Source organism: Nothoprocta perdicaria, unplaced genomic scaffold, assembly GCF_003342845.1.
Source record: "Nothoprocta perdicaria isolate Ctin4 unplaced genomic scaffold, notPer1 scaffold_181, whole genome shotgun sequence".
Lineage (NCBI taxonomy): Eukaryota > Metazoa > Chordata > Aves > Tinamiformes > Tinamidae > Nothoprocta > Nothoprocta perdicaria.
Genome location: NW_020454994.1, coordinates 1,413,539 through 1,439,653, shown reverse-complemented (window position 1 = coordinate 1,439,653; position 26,115 = coordinate 1,413,539). Strand labels below are relative to the sequence as shown.

The 26,115-nt window shown below is 42.7% G+C and overlaps 1 protein-coding gene across 1 annotated transcript in view; it reads right to left on the bottom strand.

The window, feature by feature from the left end:
• Positions 1 to 26,115, bottom strand: part of CCDC85A (coiled-coil domain containing 85A) — a 77,275-nt gene that overhangs the window by 8,732 nt on the left and 42,428 nt on the right. The window contains exon 3 of the mRNA XM_026036604.1: positions 8,419 to 8,495. Within this exon, the coding sequence (XP_025892389.1) occupies positions 8,419 to 8,495 (77 nt within the window). The remainder of the gene's footprint in view (positions 1 to 8,418; positions 8,496 to 26,115) is intronic.

The window sequence follows — 26,115 nt, the reverse complement described above, 5'->3', positions numbered from 1 at the left end:
AAAAAATGAAGGTGAGAGGAAAAGGGCACAGGGAGACGGCATGCAGCTGAATTCCACAGATCCAATCTGCCTGAAAAATACCWAAAGGTGGTCCGGACCAAAGAAAGTTGCATAACTTCACCAGAATATGCCAAATCCATCGGCAATAAGCAATGCTGCACTGGTCATACTAGTGCCAATGGGTAAATGATGACGTGCAGCGCAAGGGACAGAGAACGGTTGTCATCGCTGCACATGTTAGACCTGACCCACACTGCAGGAGTGAACCCCACACACTGAAAAAAATAACATAAAATAAAATAAAATAAAATAAAATAAAATAAAATAAAATAAAATAAAATAAAATAAAATAAAATAAAATAAAATAAAATAAAATAAAAAGACAACCCTAAAAGCAATTCAAAAGTGAACATTGCATACACCAGGCCCACAGAAAAGATGTCCTGAGCCTGAATGCATAAGACAGATGTATAGATGAAAAGATATCCGGAGCCTTTTTGGTACACAAGCTTGTCTTCAAGTCCCCTGTCCTGTCAAGGAAGGGGTACCAAGGAACCTAAGCAGGTGTGGACAGCAATGTGCCTCCTAGGAAGAGTGTCGGCACTGCACACATTTAAGGCAATGTGCAGTCCATCATTCTACCCTTCTCCACAGCAACAACTATTATCAATTCGCTGTGATGCATGGAAGAAGATTTAAGACTTATTTTTCTTTGAGAAGGATTTATAGACCTGTTAGTCGCTGGGCAGGCTTAATGCTACACTTTGGAAAAGGAAATGAAAGAGGAAGGAAAAGGGGTAATAAAGAAGATTGGAGCAATTCTGATTTAGGACAAGTTCTCCCTGTCAGTCTTGTTTCTTCTACTCCAGGGCCAGCATTGATTTGGGCCAATTTCAAGCAGTAAAATACAAACAGTGCTAACAAAAGGCAGGCAAAATTAGTTCAGATCCCTCTAAAGCTTCCTGAATATGAGAAAATCTGAATGTCCTGTGAATTGTGCCATTGTCGGGGCTCAGCCTTCCTCCAGGCAGCTTTCTGCCACAGCTGCTTCTGCGCCATTCGCAGCACATTTCTGCCTCCCTTCATGACAATGAGAAACTTGTTGTGAACATTCGTTGCTTTAAGCAGACAGTGTTCTCAACACATGCTAGTAGAAGAGTGAAAATTAGTATTTCCCCTGTGGGCTTCCTTCTCCCTCCACCTCCTCCTGTACTTTAGAAGAGAAAGAAGCTTTTCTTAAAAATTAAACCAAGGTTTGCAGCGCTTAATCCCCATCCTCCTGGCTTTGGGACTTCTCATGAGCTCCCCTAGTTTTACATCCTAAGAGCAGAATCTGCAGGAGACASTGTGCTCCTGTTGTACCTAAAAACAGGTAGGATGAACCAGGGCCACAGTGCCAGAGCGAGTGCCACTGGGTTGATGTCACAGAGAAACACTAGGAAAGGACTGGGAAGTGCCTGGGAACTTTGGGATAGGTCTTAACCCAGTAAATGGCTGTTCTTAACTGCGTCTTAACCCAGTAAATGGTTATTTTAAGAAGCCTCATTTTGGCATATACATTTCAAGACTCCTTGCAGAAATCTGATCCTAYTTAAAAAAACTCAAGCTAAACCTGCTTGTCTTAAAATCATGGCAAATGAAAACACTAGCTAATGTCTCAAAACATTACAGATTTTTAAAATGCCTAATCTGAATTAAAGAGGGATGAATGTCTTTCCACTCAAGGGAATGGAGGATAATTTTGCATTACCCTCCCCTTTTGCATGGGGCACCTGTCATTGGGAAGGGCCTGAATCACACAGGAATAAAGACAGAAGATTTACTTCTGAGCAAGACTTGAGACAAACATACTCAGGCCAGGCCACTCTACAAGAGCAGCTTCTGCCTTCTTTGGAGGCAGCTTATTCCAGCCTCTGGAGGAGATGGAGGACTGGGCCACTCTCAACACGGGCCTGTTCTTCCTCAGCAAGTCCTGCGAGCCTAAAGATGCCTCACTCCTATTCACTCCCTGATGAGTTTGCCATGCAGTAAAGCAAAACCAGRGGACGAAACGTTCTTCCAAAAGCGGTGACATCTGCAAACAAGACGCCTGACGAGACCAGAAAAGTTTGTTTCTCAGACCTACGATCACAGCAGCTGCTTGACAGCGGGGAGTCTGGCAATGTTTATCCTTTCACCATAAGGTGACCTGCTTTTCTCTCCACTGGGTCCCTTTCCCACCACTGCCAGACCAAGGCTGATAGATTATAACCGCATCCTGGGAAAGAACTTCAGGAAGGGAGGAGGATTCCCCGGTCCCTTTCTTCTCTGAGGCCACACTGCGCACTTCTATTCAGTCACTCACAATGGGCATCCCATGCGTCCTCGTGTCTGGGACATGCCTTTTCATTTATTATCCAGTAACCAAGCTGCAGACATAGAAACAAATCAAACAGAAGGGATAAAGACTTGGCTCCACATAGCAGTGCTGAAATCTGCATTAATTTTAAACGTTTTGAGCCATTTTGAGTAAATGCAACTGCCCACAGTTGAGAGGTGATGAAGAATTGACTTTCCCCTTCATCCTACACTGGCAGCCTTCCCTACTGCCCCTGCGTAGCCCACCTGCCCAAGCTCCTGCATCTTCTGCAGATGGGATTCTCCGGGTCAAGTGCTTTCTGGGGCTAAATCATAGAGCTGCAGCAAGAACACTGCCTGAAGGAGGCAAAACACACCTAATACTCCCTGTATATATTGCCACAAAGATAGAGGYGCGCAACTACTAAATACCCAGATCTATTTTCTGTTGTAAGTAAATCCATAAAATAGCTAATTCTAATAGCAATAAGCAACTCTTTAGTGAAGAGAAAGCACAGGAAAGCTGCCTGGAGCCCACAGACTGCTTAACAAAAAAACACAGATGAATGGGAATTTAGTATCTCCCTTTCTTTGGCTGCAAAATTTGGGCCGTTCTCCCCCAGTGCCAGCAGCAAATGCTGCACTGTGCCCAGGCAGAACAAGGATTCTCTTTGATGCAGAAAGCTAATCAGGAGCTTTTGTGCCAGCAGAAAACATTGTTTTCTTCTATTTGTATATGACAAGGATAGCCATGAATGAAAACCACTGCAGCACAAAGCAAAGCACGCTGCATAACTCAGGTTACACTCAGCTAATCCACAGTTACACTCAGCTTATCSGCAAGCTTCCCTTGCAGGGAGCTTCCTGCATGACCTGCCCTCTCCCTGCTCCGTGCAGGAATAGCCGAGGAGCAGGAGACACGCAGGACATCCGTGTCCTGAGGAGAGCAGCAGCCACCTCCACAGCCACACACTAGTGGCACTTACCATAGGAAGTCCTGCCTCAGTGAACGTGAAAGACCTCGTGCTTCAGGAAGCTTTTATTTTACCCCCGAGGCGAGTGGCTGGCTCGGGAAGTGTCCTCTTCCTGCTGGGTTATGGCCATGCCAGTTCAATCACCATTTGCCTTTCAAATCTTTTTTTTTTTTTAATTATTTCCTCAGTTCCCCATTAGCTCTGAAGGAAACACAGGCCATATTTGTTAACTTCTCTCCAACAGGCAGGAGAAAGGGCACACAGGAAGCAAGGAATTGCAGTTACGCTGTTTTCACGGATAAATCATGTGGATAAACCATGCACCAAACAAATCAGCAGTGTTTTTTGGGAGGGATAGATTGTTATTCCTAATAATTCCTGTGCTCAAAGACCTCGGTAGAATCTCATACTTGTCCACATTTCTGCCTAAAGCCACATAACTTCATGGCATATTAAATGCACAGTCTTTCTGCACAGTCCAAACTAGCGCTGGCTACGCACCTTCAAAGCAGCCATTTCAGCAGGCCCTGCATGAACCTCTTCTAATGACTAATAAACCCGCTAGAGAAAAAAGCTGCGGGCTGTTGAATCTTATAGAATCTTACAGGACACTCATATAAAATGAACACYACAATTTGAAAAATCCAGGGGACTCTGGTAGGGCTTTTTTTGTATATGGGTACAGATTAACTCAGGACATTTGGGAATTACTTGGCAAGGCGGCAAAGGGGAATGTCCTTTCCTCTGAACTGCAGACTCCCTTTTGTAGTGTCCCATTTTTTTGTTTGTTTGAATTTTATGTCTTTGGTTAGGCTTGCTCATATGGCAAGAATTATTTGATATTTTACTAAGAACCTGGGTGGAAATTTTATACTTAAAATACCTTGACACACCCTAAAAAACAGCTGATAAGAATCTCAGCTGTTGTAAAGTGATTTCACTACATTAATGGCCTCATACTATAAGGTTATTGAAGAACTGAGGATAAGATTACTTGAAAAAATGGCTTGGCGGATGCTGCTGATCTACTTTCGGCAAACATTTGATGATGTAATTAAATAATATGGGCTTGTTTAGTGAGTTTAATCGCATTCTTGTTGAGTATTCTCCTCTACTATTCTACATGATATGGAAAGGAGAAACCAAAACATTAGGTTGTGAATGGCACAGATTTCACAAAGTGGGTGAATACAGAGCGGGCTTAACCAAAAAGTCCCCATTTTCTAACTTGATTTATAACTAAAATCAGGCAATGCAGAGGGAAAAATCAAGAGCATAAATTTCAGTAAAAGGATTTTTCAAAGACTTGAAATGTAGGAAGAAATAAAATGTGATAATGTCATAGAAGAGAAGAAAGCAAGATAGAAATGGGAAGTGTTGGAAGTGCTCCAGAATAAATTASCATGTGTCAAACGGTCATGACTGCCCTATCACCCTTAAACATATAAGGGCTGGAAAAGGCTAGCAAGGATGCAAAGAAAAATAAAATGCTTGTAGCAACAGTAGATACGAAAGAGATGCAACAAAAGCAGATGTAAAAGAACATGATTRGTAAAGGGAAGCTGGGAAAAGAACCAGGAAACAAAGACAGAAAACCCTACATGAGTAGCAGCAGAATTGCTCAAGTTCTGTCCCATACTGAAGCCACAACTTGGCTTTGGGACCACTGCTAGCTCGTATGTGGCCAGCTCAGAGATGGATCCTGCATCAGACCTCATAGACATGTCTTAAGATCTAACCGTGATATACAAGGGAAGAAATCCTAATCCTTTGGAGAAAGACGTGCATTTAGTCGGGCATAAAACAACTCTGAAGCCAGTGACAGCAGGTGGGTGACCTTCAAACTSCAGTCCAGTGAGGCCCCGGACATGGTTCAGGTAGGCCTGAAAGGGATGTAGCCTCACACTTCCACTGGGACAAAAATCTTTGGCCAGCCAGAGAGAAGAAAAGAGAGTGAAAAAAGAGTGAAAAAGGGTGAGAAAAACTGGTCCCTGCAGCTATTTACTGCCACATCCTAGGTGGACACATCCATGTTCCTTCTCAGTCATCCCGCTGTGGCTGCAGAGCTCAAGCTGTTCGGGGCAGAGTCTGCCTCCTACCTTACGTATCTTCTTAAAAACGCATTCACTGTCATTATATTTTCAGTCACCTGAAGTTACACACTGACCTGACTGGTATCATAACACAACCCATGAGRCTGTAATTGGGATCTGAATCCACTGTTCGATCCTTACATCCTCTTGATACCCTCTCCAGGTATTAAGGCTAGCTCTGGGCAACCCTCCTCTCGGACTCATGTGGTAGAGCTTGGCATTCTCCACAGGAGATCCAGCTGCCTACCAGAAACCCTGGAAAGCTAAGCTTTCTTGCTTAAAAATCTATCTGGACAGAAAACTGAAAGGGTCTGGATGATATCTTGCTCCAGGCTATGTGAGGAAAAAAAAAAAAAACAGCTAATCACAGCCTTTAGCAACAAAGCAAATCTAGGGCCCAACTATAGCTTCTCACTGCTCTTAGATCCACTGGGATGCTACAAACCATCACCAGGAGGARACAATAACAGACTTTTTTTATATAGATTTATTTTTACACCTTTCCTGTTCCCTGATCAGACTAAGATATTGACTCGGTGGTRCAAGGAAGCCTGTGGGGACATGCAGCAGAACAAACTTGGTTTGCTTTCCAGCTGAGCCGTGATGGCAACTCTGAGTATTTATCTTCCCTGGAAATGTTCTTGCCACTCAGTATTAGTAAAACCTGTATGTCAGAGGTCTGTGGCGTCTCAAAACTAATATCTATGGAAGGAGACAAAGCAAAAGAAGGTGGAAAAGAATCATAACCAAGTGGCAGATGAGAGATTTATCAGAGGAGGTGCCAAATATGTTGATATATTCTCATGAGTGATACGTAAGTAGAAAAGGAGGAATAGGATACTCGTGAGAAAGCAGAGGGGAGAAAGAGCAGAAGCGAAGCAGGGGGAGAAACAGAGAGTGTCTTAGATGGCAAGGAGGAGACTCTCCATAAGGAACTAGTGGAATTGCGAGTCCCTGTGACGAGTGGGACCGTCACCTCCCTCACACTAAGCGCAGTGCGGCCACTTCCAACGCCCGCCAGAGCTACAGAAAGCCAAAACCCCYRGGCCAAGCCCCTATATAACACAGGRGTTATGTAGGGCATAACAAGCTCCAGTTCCTCTCATTAAGTGGAAGCAAATGAGTGCCAGGAAACCACACGTTTCCATCCAGCGTCCTCGTGATGCTGTTGCAGCCTGAGCAGCACGTTCAGGGTGTCACTCACAGGGACAACCACCTCCCCAAGAAAACATACAAACGTCACGTCAGTGTAACCAGAACAAGCCTCATGTCTTCATTTCTTCCTCTCCCCAGGARCAATGACTTTCTTGAGCAGGAATGGGGAGAAGGGCATGCCAGGAAACGTGCCCCACATCACTCATCATTTCTTAGGATAAACTATCCAGCGGTGCTGGGGTATTTTATTCTGAACTCTACTGTAGATGCTGCTGCCAACAAAACCAAACAAATGACAAGCCTGAGACCTGTGCATCAGCAAAAAGCAATTTGTAAACTTCCTGCCTTAGTTTCCCCCTTTAAACATCCCAGATTCGGCAGACTTGGGTTTGATCACTTTTGCAATAGTTACAGGGGGAGGTGCTGTTTTCACAAATAGTTTCTGGTTTTGACATACCCCAGGGGAAATATTTCCACAGAGCTCAACATTGGGAATGCAGGTGCTCCAGGCTCTGCCATGACCAGGCAACCCACCTAATAGGCCTCAAAAGCAGGGAAAAATAAAATATATGATCATCTCTAATGGTGGCCCACAAAAATGTTCTGTATCATTTATCTCTCGGTGCTGTTTCAGATCTAAGACAAATCATTGCCCCAAATACCAAATACCTTCCCGGATAAGAAAATAATAAACTTTACCAGAGAGCATCATACTTTTCTTTCCTCTTGAAAACCACGCAAATGTTACTGGATAGACATATAAGTGTTCCTGTTGCCCTTCTTTTCCAGAACAACAACAGAGAAATTAAATAATTCACAAAGGCACCTAAAAAGTCAAGACTGAAATAAGAAAAAGAACTAAAGAGGCCTTGGTAACTGTTGCACTACATCTGTGAAGGAAAAAAATAAAATAAATTAAAAAATAAATTAAAAAATAAACCAAAAAAAACCCCACAAACTTTACTTTAAAATCTGCTTAAGGAAGGAAATACTTTAAGTTAGGATTTTGCATCTTCCCTTATATACATGAATAAATGTGAGTCAGTGGATTTTGTTTCTACCTACATTTTACTGTGAACTTGGATTTTCTACTCAAATGACAGTGTTCTAAGTTCAATGGAAAGTATTTTCGTCCTTCAGAGCAATTACTTCATTTAAACTAGTGCTTCACTTAACCAAAGTGCAGTTTTTCTTCCAGAGGGCAACTTCATTTGGCGACATAACTGATTTCCTGAAGTTTTTTTTTTTTAATTTCATATTTAAAAATATGGTATAGCATATGTTTTCATAAATAAAAAATTACAAGCGTCTTTGATTCATTTGTAATGAACTTCTAAAATTTTCCTTTTTAAAAACATATTAGGAAAACTTTTTTTTATTTATTCGTTCAATTTAATTTCAGTCTCACATTTAAGTACCTGCCATAACTCTCAAAACATTAAAAATAATATAACCCAAATATTACGTAACACATTTGCGTATTTAGGGCCAAATATTTTAGTTAACTATTGAAAAAGCATTTGATATTTTAATGACAAGACTCTCTTGGAATGAAACCTGGGTGTAAAGGGCCAACTCACTGCAATTTCCAATTCATCAATGAATATTTAATTATAGCATAAGTAGCAGCTTCCAGTGACTTTTTCTTAGCAAGATACCAACACCTGCAGAGGAGAAAAATGAATGGAAGCATTGCCACAGTCTTAACAGTCATGAGAAAGAGAAGGCAAAGCCGCGAGCGCCTCTGATTACCCAAATGCAGTGTCGGATCTCGAGGAGTACGGACTTGATCTCAAGTCAAGACTCAAGAGCTGCTGCCTAGCTATGCGCTGCTGTTCCCACCAACAGAAGTCACCCACCTGGGGTWGCATGCGATTTTCCTCCTCCAGCTGTCTTACTCTGGCCTCCAGCTGCCTAACATAGGACAAGGTTGATTCTAAAATCAAAAAGAAAAAAAAAAAAAAACTCGCATTATCCACACAGATCTGCTTGTGTCTACTGGTGTCAGAGCCTGCGCCACATGCTGACTCGTATTCACAGCAGACTTTGCTTGAAATTCCCTTAAACATGCAGCTCTGCTCCCCTCAAGGGCACTGCGAACAATGCAGAGAGGTGAGTTAAGCCACCTCTTTGTCACTTGTGATTCTGAACTACTTCACTTTAATATTTAAAACTCCTCCTCCTCACACAGCCAGGGCAGGACCTGCTGGCAAATCCTCTCCTAATGCTGCTTCCTGGAGCATAATCCTGCCCACCACACTCAGGAGTAACATCACTGGCCTTCATAATTTGATCGATTATGGAAAATAAGATTTTCTAGGGATGTGACCACTGGAAGAGTCTACCTCTGAATGTCKCAGTTACTGGTTGGGAAAAGGAGTCACCCTCTGTTCTGTGCTCAAGAATTTAGTGGAAGCAGTGCTGAAAGCACCCAAGAGGTTTCCTACTGTGCATATTGGGGGGAACACAGACYCCTGCCATTAAAATACTGTGTCTAGAAAAAAATACATTGCTGAGAAAGTAGTTGGTCACTGTGAGAGAAAAGATGACTTCTCAGTAGAGAATCATTGCCATGACTCCAGTATCTCCTTAYACTAAAGTAAGGCCCCCACCAGGTACTTACACTTGACTCAATGATCTGGTAAACTTTTTTTCAGAAGTGCTTTTGAGAAGAATTTCATGAATTTGTATGTACTCACACTACACTGTGCACTGTGTAACAAGCATACAAGTAGAAACAGCCACATCACTGCAGTCTAACGGGCGTCAGGGCTGGACAATCAGTTGACAGAAACCTGCAAAGCTGCATCGACACCGCAGAAGTTCCCTGATTTCAGAGGAATTTGTGTACCCAGCTCCTCCGATATCCAAATCGCTGTGCCAGCCGGCCCATCAAGTGGAAGGGAGGGRACACGAGGCGTCACGGATGGCTCCGGCGAGGCTGCCGTGCGCTCGAATACGCACGCACAGACACCGCGCGGGAATCTGTGCAACACGGGGACAGCAGACAGGAATTTGTCAAAACCCATGAGGGCCCAGCAAGGCACTGGATTAAAAATAGCACGGCACAAGCGGAGGGAAGGAGGTAACCTGAGGCTGTGCGTGCTCTGCAGCCCGACGATTTCGTAGCCAGCGAGGGGTGTACCTCTGGAGAGCTGCTGAGCCCGGCTCTAGGAGCACTTAGGAAATGAACAGCTTAAGCAATTAGCTACCTACGACGGGGTCCCTCCCATCAAATCAGCTCCTTTCCCAGCAGCAGCTCTTCTGGGAGGAGCCGGAGACGCTTCCGCACTATTACAGCACTATTAATGTTGGCAACACGGCTCTCTTCTCCTCTGTGCCATGTTCCGGAGAGGATGTTTTCTTGCAGAGCCATCTTTCCCCGGGACCTGAGGCAGGGGCTTGCTTTGGCATGCGCCCTCTCTGCACGTGCTGGATGTGATCCTGTGCTGGGGCCAGCTTGGGCACCACGCTGACCTTCAGAGTCAGCGGCCGCCCCTCCCCGTCATTTATTGTTTTTGTCATTTTCTGTGTTGCCACTTACTAGTTCCGTACACGCTGCACAGCTCATGGCAAAGTTTGCCTCTCGGTTTTATTCCTTCATATATATTAGAGTCTAGCTGAGACGTCTGCTGCCTCACAAAACACAGCTCAGCTGCCAGTTCACAATCCCAGTTTATACTGGCTCAGGATCTGGTCTAAAGCTTCCTAGTGTTTTAACCCTTTCTAAATGTAAAATATTTATTTAAATTTCCTTTTGTAATCTGATTAAAGCTGAAAATTAGGTCAGCTACCAAAGGCACAATCTGGAAAATCCTTATTTATGTATTCTTGACGCACTGGCTAGATGAATATATATTTCAGTACCTATTAATGTATTTATACTGTGATGCTCTGCATGAGCTTAGAGGAAAAGACAAGTAAAAGAGGCAGTCAAGGATGTAAGAGAAAGAGGAACTGAAAATACACACAGGGAAACACTGTCCCTGGAAATGTTCACAGCAAACCACCCCCCAAAAGCTGCATCTTAAAASTAGTTATGGAAGGGACTATAAAATYCATCTATTCTTAACTAGCCTGCAGACCASCAAAGAGGCGAAAATAAGGAGTAGATCTTAAACTGCCTGCCAGAAAAAGGTCACCTGATGTCGCTCCCGTTGCTATTCCAGGCACATTTTCACATGAAAATTAAGATTAAGTAAATTTAAACTGAGTCAGAATGAACTGAGGATCATAATGCTTAATTTTCAACAAGAATATGTGTCCGAGCTGAAAACAAACGTCTCCCAATGTCAAGGAGCACGGAAGCACAATATCTGTTTAGAACATCACTGTTTTCTGAAATTAAAGCATTTTATAAGATGCTACAATATATCAGGCAATCGTTGCTCTGAAAAACAACCTGCACAAACAATATTTTAGGTGATGTCATCAGTCATAAAATCTGTTTTATCCTTCCTAAGTAGGTTTATTTAATATTTATAACTTTCACAGAACTGCAAGCACACAGCAAAGCCCTGCAGTACTTGCCAAACCTTAATTTCAGGAGCAGGCAGCGAGCATACAAACTTCCAAATGCAGCTCCACAACCAGCTCCCTCTGTCTAAAATACGAATAGTAAAAAATGGTATTTATATTAACACTCTAAAATGCTAGTATTGCATTCTAAGTAACAGCACAAAACTGCTAGCTGTGTTAAACTGTGTTAAAAACTGCTAACTGCATTCTCAGATAAAAACAGACAATTAATTTGAGTCCACATCTCAGCTAGATCTGAACACGGAGACATGACACCATGGAAGTCAAATTACCATTTCCATCAGCCACAGGCTTCATAGTTGCATTTTCTGTGGTTCTCCCAGTCTTCCTTCACTAAGAAAAAGTTTTACTTGAAATAACAATTTTGAACCATTTCCATCCTTACAACCAGATTTACAGAATACATGAATGCTCCTATGTTAATGCTGCTGAATTATATTCCTTTCTATAAATAGAGAGGGAAAAATACTCCCATTTTCATATTCTTCCCCAAATATTTCTTTATACTTCACTCCTTGGGGACACATGCACATTGCTAAAGCCATTCACTCTTAAGCCAAGGGGTTCACAGTGGCTTCCATTCACACAAAATAACCCATGCTCAGGGTTATTTTGCCCCTGTGGCCAMGATTTCTGCATCTGGAATAATAAGAAGAGCACTTTCCAACTTACCAGAAYGGTGTTTTTAAGCAGGAAGCAGGGCAGGTATGCAGGACATGACACGAGAGGGTGGGAGGGGTACCAAACATGCTGGGCAAGTGTTACAGGATTGTGCAGGATTGTGCAGATTGAAGGCAGCTAAACCTGAYGTGGTCTTTCAGCAGGGCCAGCAAAGAGCAGCTCCCAGAGTAAAATATCCCCAGATTTAGTCTCACAGACAACTAATCGGTTCACTTAGAAAAATAGCTTATGAAAAAGCAACTTACCTGAAGTACACAAATTCCAAAGAGCGAGAGCACACCAAAGTTATATGACTATTTAATTTACTATTAGTGTGTTCTGAGTCCTATTTCAGTGCAGATAATGCTCAAATTCATTTGATCTTTTCCAATGGAAAAAGAAAACAGAAAAAAATGCTATTTCACCAAATGAACTTCTGTAGTTTAGCTTCCTGTGTTCTTAAGGATGACTGCAAATATGATCCTTGTGCAGTGCTTCATTTCAAGATGGAAACTAAAATTCTTTTTCAAATTACTATGGAGAAAGTAATATCTTGCTTTTAGCAACATTCAATGACAGTCTGCTCTTCTCCATATCCATCATTCTAACATGTTATTAGAAAACATCAATATTTATGTGGCCGATCCCTTTTTCTTTTGACATCCATACTCTTGAAGCTAGTAGGTATTTGGGCTTATGTCAAACTTTATCAGACCTGTATGTTGCTGCAGAGGGAATATTTGTGCCTTGGCTTTRTCCATTTTTGTGTGTCTCTACATGATCTCACTCTATTACAAATACTTCATAATGTTAAGTTAGATTATCCTCTGCTACTTTAAAATGGTTGAGAAAGTCACATTAAATTCTAGTGTCTAAAGACAGGTTGCTTTTTCCCCCCCTCCTTTTTTCCCCCTTTTTCCACCTTTTAAGGCTAGTATTAAGAAAACATTGGTCCACCTGGTCCAGCAATAAGCGAAGCCAAAAAAAATCCTTTCCTGTTCCACATGATGCTTAGACCCGAGGACATGCACAGAGACAAACGCAGCATCCCTCAGTAAATGGCATCGGATGGATGGGGAGCACAAAGCCTTGCAGTGCCCTGGCACTGAGGTGCTGAGGGATGTAGAGATAAGAGAAATAGGAGCTATCAACGCTGAGCGGGCTGTCTTACCCCCTTAAATAAAGTAGTGCTGTCTAAGCAGCCCCACAGTTTTCAAATCTTAAAAGGTAGCTCAAAAACACAACAGTCACTGTTGGGGCAGGTACCATCATCTCTACCACCACGAAACTGAAGCCGAGAATAAGAAACAGGATGTTTTGGGCACCACTTTGCTCTTACAGCCTTAACAAACCACTAAGGACCATGTTGCAGGGCTGGGGAGTTCAAAGCAGCAGGTTCTGGCAGTTTATAGGGCAGCTGATCATTTTTCTGTGATTTACATGAAATTGCGTACATTGGATAATAAAAGAGCCAACTTCTGCTTCTCTCGTCTCTATTACAATAGAAATATTACATTAGAAAAAAAACCCTAAATTATTAACAAAATTAAAAACATACTGAAATAACCAAAAAATACTTGTAAGCCTGCAGGCTTCAGTCTACAGCATTCCCCATGCCCYCTTCTGGGCTGCAAAAGCTGCAGCATATTCCCCTCATAGCTCCCCTGCAGAGCTTGACAAACAGATTAGTCACAGTTCTCTGCAAAAGAAAAAAAAAATAGTAATAATGACCACTAGGTATCTAGGTTACCTGCTTTTGATTAACTCTAAATAATAAATCATCACTGCAGAAAATACTGGTCGCTTCATTGATGTTTAATAAAGAAAAGTTCAGAGTCTCTTAATTTTGAAGAAAAACTGTAACATAGCGGATAAACAAAGAGGACAAGACACAGCAAGGGTGAAAATCCTCCAAGCTGAAAATGCTTGGAGGCTGGAGATATTAGGAGGAGAGCTGTTTGCCTTGGCCCTAGGCAGTTACCTGGGGCCACTGCTGGAGACTGGGTGCTAGGCCAGGCAGAAAGCTAGTGTGGAGCAGCAGGTTGTCCTTAGGGAAGAAATGAAAAAACATCATTTCATGAGAATTCAATCAGCCTGGTTCTGTTCACAATGTCTTTTTGCTTCCCTTAGCTCACTTCTACTCGCTAGTCATGTTTCTACAGGGGTCTGCCAGAATCTGGAGAGTGATGTGACTCCTGTCACATCCCAATACAAATATTTTAACCATTAAGAACACAAATGCCCAACAGGATAAATGAGTGAAACTGCCTACAATTTACCTCTACAAAGAATTTAGCATGTTATGTGTAGTGATATGCAGATGGGCACAAGTTCAGTTCAGTCATATACAGAAAGGGTCAACTTCAGTGGGCAATTTATTATTTATTATGTTGCTCTTCCTCTACTCCATTGACAGGAATATAATATTTGCATATCAAATCAGATTTTGGTCATTCAAATCCACACTCCGCATCCTGCAAGGCAAACTAAATCATCTTTCAATAAACAGAAGACGAAAAAATACGGCTGTGCAAGGGCTCTTCTAAACCCTCCTGTAATTACCTGACAGCTCCATCCGTTTATGAAAGGGGCTCTGCGCTACCGGGGAGCAGTCAACGCCATGCAAAGTATCTCCCTGTCCTGTAATTCCTAGTTCCCTGAAATCCGATGTAATTACTTCAATATTAATACTCATCACTAGAGCGGGTTATTACTTCAGTCCATCCCCTTTCACCTACTTTGAATAGAGGAAAAATCCCATTTGCCCCCGCTGAAGGGTYGGTCGTTCCTCGGGACCGGCGCTGCCCGTGCCCAGCCTCCTGGCTGAGGGGTTGGCTGACCTCTGAAGCTCCTTCCCAGCCCTGTCTTCTCTGATTTTCCCTTATGGTGGCACATCTTACGTAACACTCTTCCAGAATAAGTGCCAGAGAGCTGCTTATTAAAGTGCAGCAGAATTCCCCTGCAACCCAGCAATATCAGGATTAGYGCTATCATGTACAGGGGAAGAAATCTGTCTAAGGGAAAATTTTATTAACCTCACCAGCACGTTTAGTAGCTATTTACCAGTCAGGCACGTGTTCTCTGAAAGTTTTGTGATGGCAAATGCTGTTGTTAGTGTTAAGACAGGGTTTGCATTTTGCAATATTGCTGTTGTCTGAAATTCCYCCAGTCTGAAGTCGAGCTTTCTTGTGATTAAGTTTTCAGCGCTCCTGGCTTTTCTTTACGTTTACAGACTCTCGCCTGTAATTAAGAATCTAATTGACTAAGCGTAGATGGTTCACTGGGTATTTCAAATCTGAATCCTGGCAAAATGAAAACCTTACATATATTAATGGAAACATCCAGAATTCCATGTTATCCCTTCCACTAAAACATTTAATTTTATTTCTCAGGCAACATGTGCCATGTTTCCTCTTTTCAGACCGCAGTAGAGACAGACACATAGGAATGAAAGTTACCTCTATCAGATATTCAGGTAATCAGATATTTTTCCCCAGATTTYCCATGAAAGCAGTGTTCTCTGAGCTGCAGCAGCTTTTAATTGCAAATTATCTCTATTTATTACAACAAAACCTTAATATCACTCCTTGCCTCGAGGCAGCTCTAGCCACGTCTTCGGTGCTTCCCGGATGCTGCCTGCCCTCGCCCTGGCAACACGTTCGCATTTGTTGGGATTCAGGTGCTACTTAAGCCGGGACATTGTGACAGTCCCTATGGGCAGTCCCTGCTCCAGCGGCAGCCTCTTAGCTTTACTTCTGCTGAGGCCACCTAAGGAAGGCCCCGGGATCTAGTCTAAAACCTCTTCTTATTCACCACTTAAATGCTGCCTATGATGTGATCYGGTACGAGAAGCTCTGTTCTGACTAAGCAGATTCAGGCCAAGAACTCTGTTGATTTGGGTCTGTACTTGCTGAAGGTTTTGTTACATGTTTAACCTTGGGCTACAACCATATTTACCGCCAAACTCATGTACGAAAAAATAATATATATATATATAGTTTCAAAAGGAAAAAGAGGATTTTTAAAGTCCTCATACCAAAAATAATAATAACTTCACTATAAAAGTGRAATTTTTAAAAAACTGCACCAAATCTCGGGATCTCTGACTAGCTAAGGTTTGCTCCCTACTTACTATAGATACTTACTCCTACTTACTACTAGTCCTACTTACTCCAGAGAGCTGCCTACTGCAGCCATCCACAACCCTCTTGCTACCAGCTGGATAAACTGTCACACTAATGGTCTGCAGTGACTCCAACCTGGGCTTGTTTGGGGGTTTTTGGACACCAAGGGTGACGACGCCAAAGCTTTTCTACTGTTTGATACCCCTTTAGCTCCCTTTGATCTCTGCTAAATGTTATTGATGAGAAGTGAGAAAATCAAATCTATTATGCTGGCGCTAAAACCTTTCCCCCGACTGTTCCGTCTGCTCTTGGATTGATTTTGTGTGTTCTGTGATTGATAAAATCCCTATCAGCTTCACGGGGTAAGTGAGGGGTACGCGCCAATGCCATCGCACTCATTTGCTCATTGGGAGCTTCCCCAACTGCAGACACATCCCACCGGGCTCTGAAAGGAGCAGTCGCATTGCAGGAGCAATCCAGGGGATGAAAATCAATGAAATGCTGGGAAAAATAAGATGAGAACAGCTTCATAGAGTGAAAGGAAGGAGATGTGGGCATGGATCGACCTAACAAACAGCACTACTAGTAGCAGGAGAACATCACAGAACAGGACTGGCCACCAGATTGCAGGACTTGGTACAAAACTGCACAGACAACAGCACTATTCATGCTGAAGACAGAGGACCAGCTGGCCAAAAGACAGGTGGACCAGAGGACCAAGTGACTGAGGTGCTACGTGGACTCATTGCAGCTCCCTTGGCATCTCCAGATACTAACAGCTACCCTTCTTATCAAGCAATAATATTTAAAGAGCAACTTACATATTAACAATATAAACTACTAACAATTTCAGGCCCCAGTCATCAGTTGTGCAGGCAACATAAAATGCAGGAAAGCTAGGTTGGTGTGAGAATCACACTGACTTGCCCTCGAAAATTTGTAGTGTGGAACAAAGCTGAAAACTTCTCCAATAATTTTGTATCGCATAAAACCAATCATTTTTATGCTTGTCTACTTAAATTAGCAGGCAATTACGCATCTGCATATTCTCATTTCACGTGTTACTATTTGTGTCACTCAAAACCAACCTCAAGTCGCTGAAGAGCAACACACACATACTTGTTCTTGCTAAAATTCTGCATAAAAGAGATGTTGAAACTCACAACAAAAATCAGTATGAACACGTGGAGGTGCAACCAGCCCACACTCTTATTCCCTGGTGGGTCATCTGCTTGTGATTTCAGTGAAACCAGCATTCCATAACATGGGATTATTTGAGGATAGTTGGGGTGGAAAGGTCAAGGCTGGGGAGGATTTCTTTGCTGCTTAGCCCGTTAGTTAAGTTGGACACCACAGACTGCAAGTCTACAGCAGAAGACTTTCATGGTGTCCTTTACAAAATCTCAGGTGTTCCAAGCCATCCTTGTACTACAGTAGTCTGAAAGGCTTTCAGTATAAAATGTGCTAGGTAAAAGAGAAGGATTTACATTTAATAAGTAGAGGAGGGAGGTTATAACAGTCTCAGCAGAATGAAGAAATCAATTCTGTAACCAATGTCAGGGAGGAGAAGGAAGAGGAAGGAAATAACAAGCAGGAGGCTAAGGCACTAAATTTAGATCCGATCTTATTCCCACTGTGCAAGTATCTGCAGACAAAGAACCTTAGCGTTTGGAGAGTCTCACTTACAGGTCAGACACGACTTAGAAGCTGGAATTCAAATACACGTCCCAAGCGCCAAGGCAAGCTGCAGTGGCAAACAGCCCTTAACAAACACCTCAAAAATACACCACGCTGCATGAATCAACCAGGTCAACCAACAGACTTTACAGATCTACATTAAGAAACCTGAGACATTATATCATAAATATGCCATAACGGAGAGAATGCCTACACTATATTTTTGTAGGCAAAGGTCTCAGAGTCTTTTCGCAATAGCTTGGTTATGAAATGAGTATATGCCTGTAATTTATGAATGATGAAGAGTTGATGAGGGGTACCATGACTCAAATGCACGTACAAGATAAGTCTATGAGATAAATAAYGATTAATCACAGAGGTTTTTCTCAGGGATACTTTAAGTAAGTCCTTACTTAATTCTCAACCATACAAGAGAAAACAAAAACAGAAAAAAAGGGGTTGGGGTTGACTGTCAGAGCTGTAACCATTTCCAAGAACGTCTCCTTAGCTCTGCAAAAAGCCAATACACAATTTTATATCCAAATAACGAGTCACGCTTCCTAATGAGCACCCAAGCCGGTTTCCAGTTTCAGGTCTGCACTTTTCCCTGCACAGCCCCGTGCTCCTGCCTTGGCTGCAGGGCACGCCAGGCAGCACTGGTGCCAGAGGCAGCAGGAGACCCTCACTGCAGCACCAGGACACCAGGGCCCAGCCCTGCACATGGGTCGCTCTTCCCGCCCTCCGGCACCRTGGGGCGGGCTAAAGGCTCCCCACCTCGGGCACCTACGTGCGAACAGCGTAACCAAGCTCTTCATCCCAAGAAGAGCCTTTTCTCAGGATTTCTATGACCTTTCTTGAGAGCCCTGGTTTATGRCTGTTACCAGCAGGTGGGAAAGCGAGGCAGGCTGTTTCAGGAGAGGACCTGCTTGCTGATGAGAGGATAATGATTCTGGGGAGCAGCAGAATCCCCCGCAGCCTGCACCCCCGCAGAACGGGGCCCTTCAAGTTTTATTGACTTGGTGGTGGGGACCATAGAAAGAACTGGGAGAAAACACTGCCCAGCAATGTGAGCGCCCTATTACTGAGTAAATATTTAATAGGACACACAAGGGGGAAAATAAAATGCCTCCAGAGTAGAGAGCAGCTCTAGTTACAAGCCTCAGAAGGACGAGTAGGAGCAGTGCTGAGATGAGGCAGAGCCGATGCTRGGGAACTGCTGGAGGCAGGCTGATGTGGGCAAACACCACGTGGATTAAAATTATCAGGACAAAAAAAGGTTTTACGACTAATTTCTCTACTCTGAGAGCGATTAACATGTGGGCTGAGCTATCAAATGCAGCCAGAGATGTGGCAAGATTAAATAGGTCTAGGTCTGAAGCTACCCTCTTGCTTCCCACAGCCCATTAAAGACCCATCACACGATAATGACTTTTTGTCCCTGCTGACTGTGATCAAATTTGAAGCAGAAAGACGAGCATTTCGTAAAATGACTCCACTGGCAATCTCAGCACAGAACCAAACCCTGAGGAAAAATCCATTTCATGCTGGCAGCTATCTGACAGTGGGGGAAAAGGCTGTGGAGTAAACATAGATTTTTATTGGGGGGATTTTRGAAGAGTAATAAAAAATATATTCAAATTATACAGCTTAAGCCAAAATCTGTCAGTACAAATATGATCAATTCACACACAGCCACATCTCCAACAGCTTGTCAGGCTATCTTAACTTGAGACAGCTTGGGTTGCTTCATACTAAGCTGGAACATCCRTATCTCCAGATGAAATCCATGCAGGGGGAAACCCTAAATCATTTAGAGCATCAAAACCTAAGTTTTGCTTGTGACAAGTGGTTTCTTTGTCCTGCCAAGTGTATCAGAGAAACACTGAATACTCAGAAGAGTATTTCCAAGACAAAAACACAATCGACAGGAAGCATCAGCTCATCTTTATCAGTTGCATTAATCTGCCACCTCGCCCCCTCTGACATCTGCCCCCTTTATTATATTGAGCAAAACTGACTGACGTTTGTCTTTCAGACAAAACCTAACTTTGGGCTAGGTTAGGAAAGAGGAACCAAGGATCTCCATGATGCAGAAATGTACCTTGACAGCCTACTCAGGGCTGATTCAGCAGTCTCAATGTCCAGCATCAGCTGAAATCAGTACGTTACTAACCTACCTTGGCACTTGAGAAAACTCTGCAATTTCCTTCTGCAACTTCTAGTCACCTTATATTTTTATGTCCCTAAGGTCATAAAAATGACTGTACCAGAAAAGATCCAGCATCTACCTAACCTAGTGTCCTGGCTCAGTTTTGCCTGTTTTTTTCCTTAACTTCTGTAAATCACATAGTGCATCTCTGGGGTCCTGCTCTGATGTGGAGCTTATGGGATATTTTGGGGAATCTCTGAGAATTCAAGCAGATTCAGGGAATCACATGCAGAAGGAACTTCCAGCTATTTGGCAAACTCTGCTCTATAACTTGCCACATCTGAGCTCTGAAAGGAAATCTCTGCTCTGAATTTGGGCACAAAGTCTCTGAAGAGCAGATACCACAGTCCGATACTGAAGATGGGAGTCAGAAAACCCATCCAGAACTGCCAGAACTAAYTTTAAATTAGCTAATGTGTGGACAAACGTGGGTTTCAAAACTTGTCGTTCTTTTCGGGATTTAGGCACCGCTTCCACATTTCCCCATTCTTATGGTGAGATAAATAAGGTTGACTCCACCCCAACATATTTTTTCTTGTCCCACTTTTTCCTGCCTTCTAAGGTGTATCCCTATAGCTGTACCCTACACTGCTTTTGTCAGGTGACACTGGCAATCGAAGTCTGATTCTTACATTGTGAGAGGATACAAATGTAAGAAATAAATCATTAAGCAATCCAGATTATTCCATTTGAGACCTGCATAAAACAGGGAGCCTTTGCTTTATCAGAGCCTCGGAGAAACCCAACCATATCACATAACCCAGTTTGCTAGTCTCTCAGTCCCTCCGCACAGTTACCTCAGCACAACCGTGCTATGTTGCTATTACATTAACATGGTGCTGATTTAGGCACTACTTTAATAAYTGAAAGGAAAACAAGGAAAACTAGTCTCCACTAAAGATAACAGAAAACAGCACACATCTCAACTGAAGGCCTGCTCTGTATGGATTTATCTGCTTTAATRCTGTTGATATAAGGATGGTTCACACGTGTGATTTTATCTGTTTTATACTCTCGCCTTTGAGTGAATTATTCCAACAACACTTGGGAGTTGTACACTCTAAAMATGCTTCCCTTTTTTTTTCCCCCCCTGCTCTTCATAGTATTTGTTGGACACAATTTGAGATTTTTTTTCAATATTTCTGTAATAAGATAATAATGCCTTAACATGTAGCCACAGAATGCAGGAGCCGTTTACCATTATTATTCCTTTAGAAATAAAGGTCATTACATCTTGGGTAAATARTCTTTCCCCGAGCTGTTACATTCTGCTTCCTGCAGCAATTATCCTCTGGTACCTGCAAAGGGATCCCTGCTAGGTGACCCAAATGCCATTCGGTGGCTGCCTGTAAGGGAACCTCAGGGATGCTACCAGCTCTATTATCCATCCTTTCTTCAAGGAGGTTTCAGTAGCAGAAAGGCCACTGTGGTAGAAGCAGAGCAAGACGAGGCCCAGGCAGGAMAAAGCCCAGCCTGCAAGTGTGCACAGCCTTGCTCTGATGCGCTGACAAACTCCGTATCCAAAAGGATACTGAGAATGACACCAACTGGATCGTAGTTCTTCCTGAACTCTGGACCTTTTATGATGAAAGGCTTCAAGTGAAGTTTTAACTATACAATTTACAGGCARCAAATGTTTAGAATTGACAATGGATTAAGCTTTCAAAAGCATTTTGGTAACTGGAAACCACATCTGTATATCCCCAAAGCCATCTGCTTGGTTTGCACACCAAGCACTCAGCGTTTTTAAACTTCAGATGCCCAGAACTGGAGAAATCACTAGTCACTCTTGAATCTGCTCTAAAATTCTTGTCATCAAAGACTGGATTATCATATACTTACTACAATTAGCAGCATTTTACAGTGTAAACAGGCGTTCAGTGATTGGGAAACTGTACTATTTGAAAAAGTATAATTAAGCTCTTGGTAAAATGCCAGCTATTAAGAGGAGGTGCTCTTGAAGGGCATGGAAAGACCTGGCTTTGCTAGCAAAGCCTGGAGGGGACCCAAGGAGGACCAGCAGAGATGTTCATTCAGGACAAGKACTAAAACTCTAAACATCCTCGGTGAAGAGTGCCCTCAATCCTGAAAACCAGCTTCTTTCTTTGATACAATTTAAAATTGTTCTACATTTCTGAAAAAAAGTTTTTTTTTTCATCTAAACTAATGATACATTGGAAAAGAAACAGAAGGTTTTTCAAAGTGTCCAAAAGAGACTTTCTCCCAGAAGTAGGAGCCTCTAAGCCAGAATATAATAACTGGCAAGGTCTTGTTTACAAAGCTCCTGCAGCCAAACATCCATCTGGTGTAAATGCAGTTACGCTAATATACATTAGATAAGGACTTGATCTTCAGCAATCAAATCTTTTTCATCAGACAATTCTGCTACCACTTTATTAAGCAAACTGAAATGTCAGCATGAGCTTCCACTCAGCAACCTTAATTCTATAAACCTCAAATCTGATCAAAAAAACAAGTCCAAACGTCATTTTCTCTGGAATACCAGTTTTATGAAGAATATCTATATACAAATATTGGATAAGCCAGACATGGAGCATGATGGATTCTTCTTACCTTGAGAGCCATTTCAGCATTCGCAGCACATATCAGTGCTAGTGTGGGGGGTTTGGACTAGATCATCTCTACAGATGATCTCTACAGATGATCTCAACCATCCTGTGATTGTGTGAAGGCAGCTCCCAAATCAGAGGCAGCTGCTCTGCACCAAGATACATCCCCCAAAATCCAGCAGTGACAACTGAACTTGCCTTCTCTTTCACTATATCTGCCCTATCTTTATAGTGAAACCAGGCTGCTGCTGCCTGCCCTGCTGACAGCCCTTCACTGATGGGCTCTTCAAGAGGACAGGGGGACCTAAACCTTGTGCTTTAAAGCACAGAGATCATCCTCCCAACTTAATGAAGGTTAACGAAGTGCTTCCATTTTACCAAGCAGAGGTCCATCGTTTCCAAAATATTTAGAAAAAGGATTGAAATTTATGAACAACTCTAAATAAAAGACTGAAATATTACACAGAGCTTTCTGTACATCTTTGTGGCCGGCACTGCTATAAACAACCCATCAATCCACACTTTTCACACTAAATTCTGTCTATTAAATGCACAAAATTATGCTGTACAGCTGTTTGCTGGCTTTCCACCTTCTCCTTTTGTTATGTTTCAAATACCATTTAATTTTAAGCATTTTGAACAAGGCCTCCTCTGTTCATTTCCTGATTATTTCACTAATCTGAAAGCTGTTTATGTATTTCCTTTCCTCAACCATGTGAAGAGTTGAGCAGCACTTTTGGTTACAAAAGCTTTTGGAATTGGTTGTGTCCTTCACGTTGAGAAGCAGATACAGCAACTCACTAGGAGTCATTGCCCCTGCCGGGAGCAGGGACAAGCACCATGTCAACTCCTGGGAACGCTTTTCTTGGACCATTCCACATCAGGTCTCTTCTGTCAGAGCTTCCTAAAAGGAACAAAAACTCATCATCCATCAAGAACTTGCAGCCTAAGGAGAGAGAGGTCCCAACGCAACCCCATTCCAAAAATCAGCAATTTATGTTACACGAATCTGTTAGACAGTGGAAGAAAGAAAAAGGATATAAAAAAAAGCAAATGCAAACAAAATAACATTATCTTAAAGCAATAGCTGTCCCTCTGCTGCCTCTTCCTCAGAGACAGAATGAGGAGACAGAGCTCAAAAAAACCTGAAGGCTGCACACGTTTGTGCATACAGGTGCAATGTGAGCTTCCTTTTATTTGCTCTGTGCTTCAGCGTTATTGGGAATTTATTCAGGTCACATTCTGAAGCTTCTCTTCAACAGGATTACAAGGACTAAAAAATTGCTCCTTCAACAGGCAAAAAGACAGAAAAAAGAGATYTGTGCTCCCAAGCTGAGGATTTTAAGAGTGGATGTCATGGTGCAGTCATAGCTATCAGGTCTGCTTGATTAATATTAACACTGAATTTGAAATATAAGATTTTATGAAACCAAATGAATTCTAGAAAATAGAAACTATTGATATTTACTCTCCCAGCAGCTGCTAASTAGAAGTGCTTCTAAGACATTCTGGAATTAAGACAAAAGATGTAATTATTCTCAGAATCCTGTGCAATAAGAGTCATACATGACTAAGTGTAAATTGAAAGCCCCAAGCATAAAAATGGAAGGGGGTATTGCAAACCAGATTATATTAGATACAGAGCCCCACTACAATTCATGTTAAAAAGACAACAAAAACAGACTACTTAGTATTTTATTTCAAGGGATGAGCTCAGTTATTAGAGTGCTTAGGGCAAGGAAGGCAGAATAAGTCTATACAGGAACTATCAGGGTATTYGTTGTAACACAAAGCAGGCAACACCCTGAAAAAATTAATTGAAAAATATAGGGAATCTTAAAATATAGAGAGTTCTTAAGGCTAGAAAAACGCCATTAAAACAATGTAGTTTTTCCTGCCTTACACAGACAAAGGAGTCCTGATAAGAATTCCAGGAACGCCTGGTTTCCTTTTTCACTGCTGGAAATGCATATGGTCAAAGGAAGGCCGTGGGCTTTTTTCCTCTGCAGAAAATTCTGGCAAAAATGGAAAACAATGTGATCCAACTTGGGAACAACAGTTTTCCAGGGGACACAGAAAGGAGCGTAAGGAGGAAAATCTCAAGCTATGAATTATTGCAGAGAGTTGTATTCTACGATTTTGTTTCTGGGTTATTATAAAATATTACAACCAGTTTCAGTCCATCTATATTACTTCCTGCCACTTACCTGGGCAGCCTTGCTTTCCTGTTCAGCCACAGTAACAGGAAAAGAAAACCCACCTGACCCGATCTCCCCAGTTTATATCATTTTAACACAGGGAGGAAACGCGATATGCTTTGGCACACGGGCTGCAAATCCACACTGCACTTCCCATATTGCATACAGGAACAGATACCAGAGCACTCATTTGCCAAGTGCAGGGCTTCTTCCACAGGCCAGGTCCAAGGCAAGCTTTAGCTGAAGATCATTGCTCACAAACTCAGCCGAAACTTTCGGAGACTAAAAAAAAAACACCCTCAAAGCTCGGGATGGGAGACTATAAGGACGCTCTTTTCCTCCTATTCTTCTAATAGCTGCAGTTATGACGTGCGGATCCCCGAAGCAGTTGACACACAAACAACTTCTTCCTGGAAACCTGCCAGTTCCTCAGGAAAATTACAAGCTTGCCTTTCCTGGAGCATAAACACACTTCAATGAGGCTCTGGAACAACAGCGGGGGCTGAGGAATTATCAGGCCGCGCAGACGCTAAAGGCCGCACGCCGCTCTGCTGACAGTGGCCACTTACTGAGGAGAAGTGCTATTTTCTCAGACCACCGAGATTACCTTTTCTGGAGCATTCAGGAACTCGTGCCATGAGGAGCTGAACTCTCAGCGGAGGGGCAGGTTGCACCACTTATCACTGGAGAAACAGCGTTTTGGGAACTCAAGCTTCTGGGCAGCAAATGGGGGTAGAGAGGTAGTGATCCAAATTGTGCCTGCTTGGTTTGCTGCCTTTTCTCTTGTTCTACATCCTGCTGTTACGAAGGGGCAGAAGAAGAAAAGGCATTTTCTTCTCTTTAGACCTCCTTAGAGACACCTCTTTAAAATGCTTCCTAGGCTGGAAAGCTTAGCAAGTTGCTTTCTTCCCCTCCACATTGCTACCGACTTGTTCCCACATCCGAGTGCTACAAGCAAAGCTTTGCACAGTGTCCTGCCTGTTCAGTGACTCCCAGTATCCCTAGGTTTTGTTTGATTGTTAAGGGAATGCTTGCAGTGGCAGCCTACAGAGTCAGCTGAGTTTTGCTGATAGCATTTGTGATGTCTCATGACTGGAGACCTGCATGCAGGAAGAGCAAGAATTGACACGACACAGGACAGGGAAAAATAGAGTGCTATGGTCACAGAATACCYGTGGTAACCAGAGGGAGGATGATAAAGCGCCAGGGGCTTTCTTGTTATAGTGAAGTACTTCCTCCAAGGATGATATGAAGGGTTAATGTCACTGATCAAACTACAACAAAGGCCCAAGACCCAAGAACAGCATCATTCCAGACTTGTCCAAGACACTGGCAGTCAAGAGTTGGAGCTGTAAATCGAACGAATTTGAGCTGTCTGGTCAACAGGTAAATGCAACATTTATCACTGTGTCGTTTTAACATCAAAAGTGTTATCTAAATGCCATCTGAACATGATGGTTGAGTGCTGCTGCAGTTGAGGACTCTATTTTCAGCTGAATGGAGGAGAGAGACAACACAGAGGAACCCAAAGTTTCCTCTGAGGCTCATCTGCCTCTGAGCTGTTTGATTTTGACCTTGC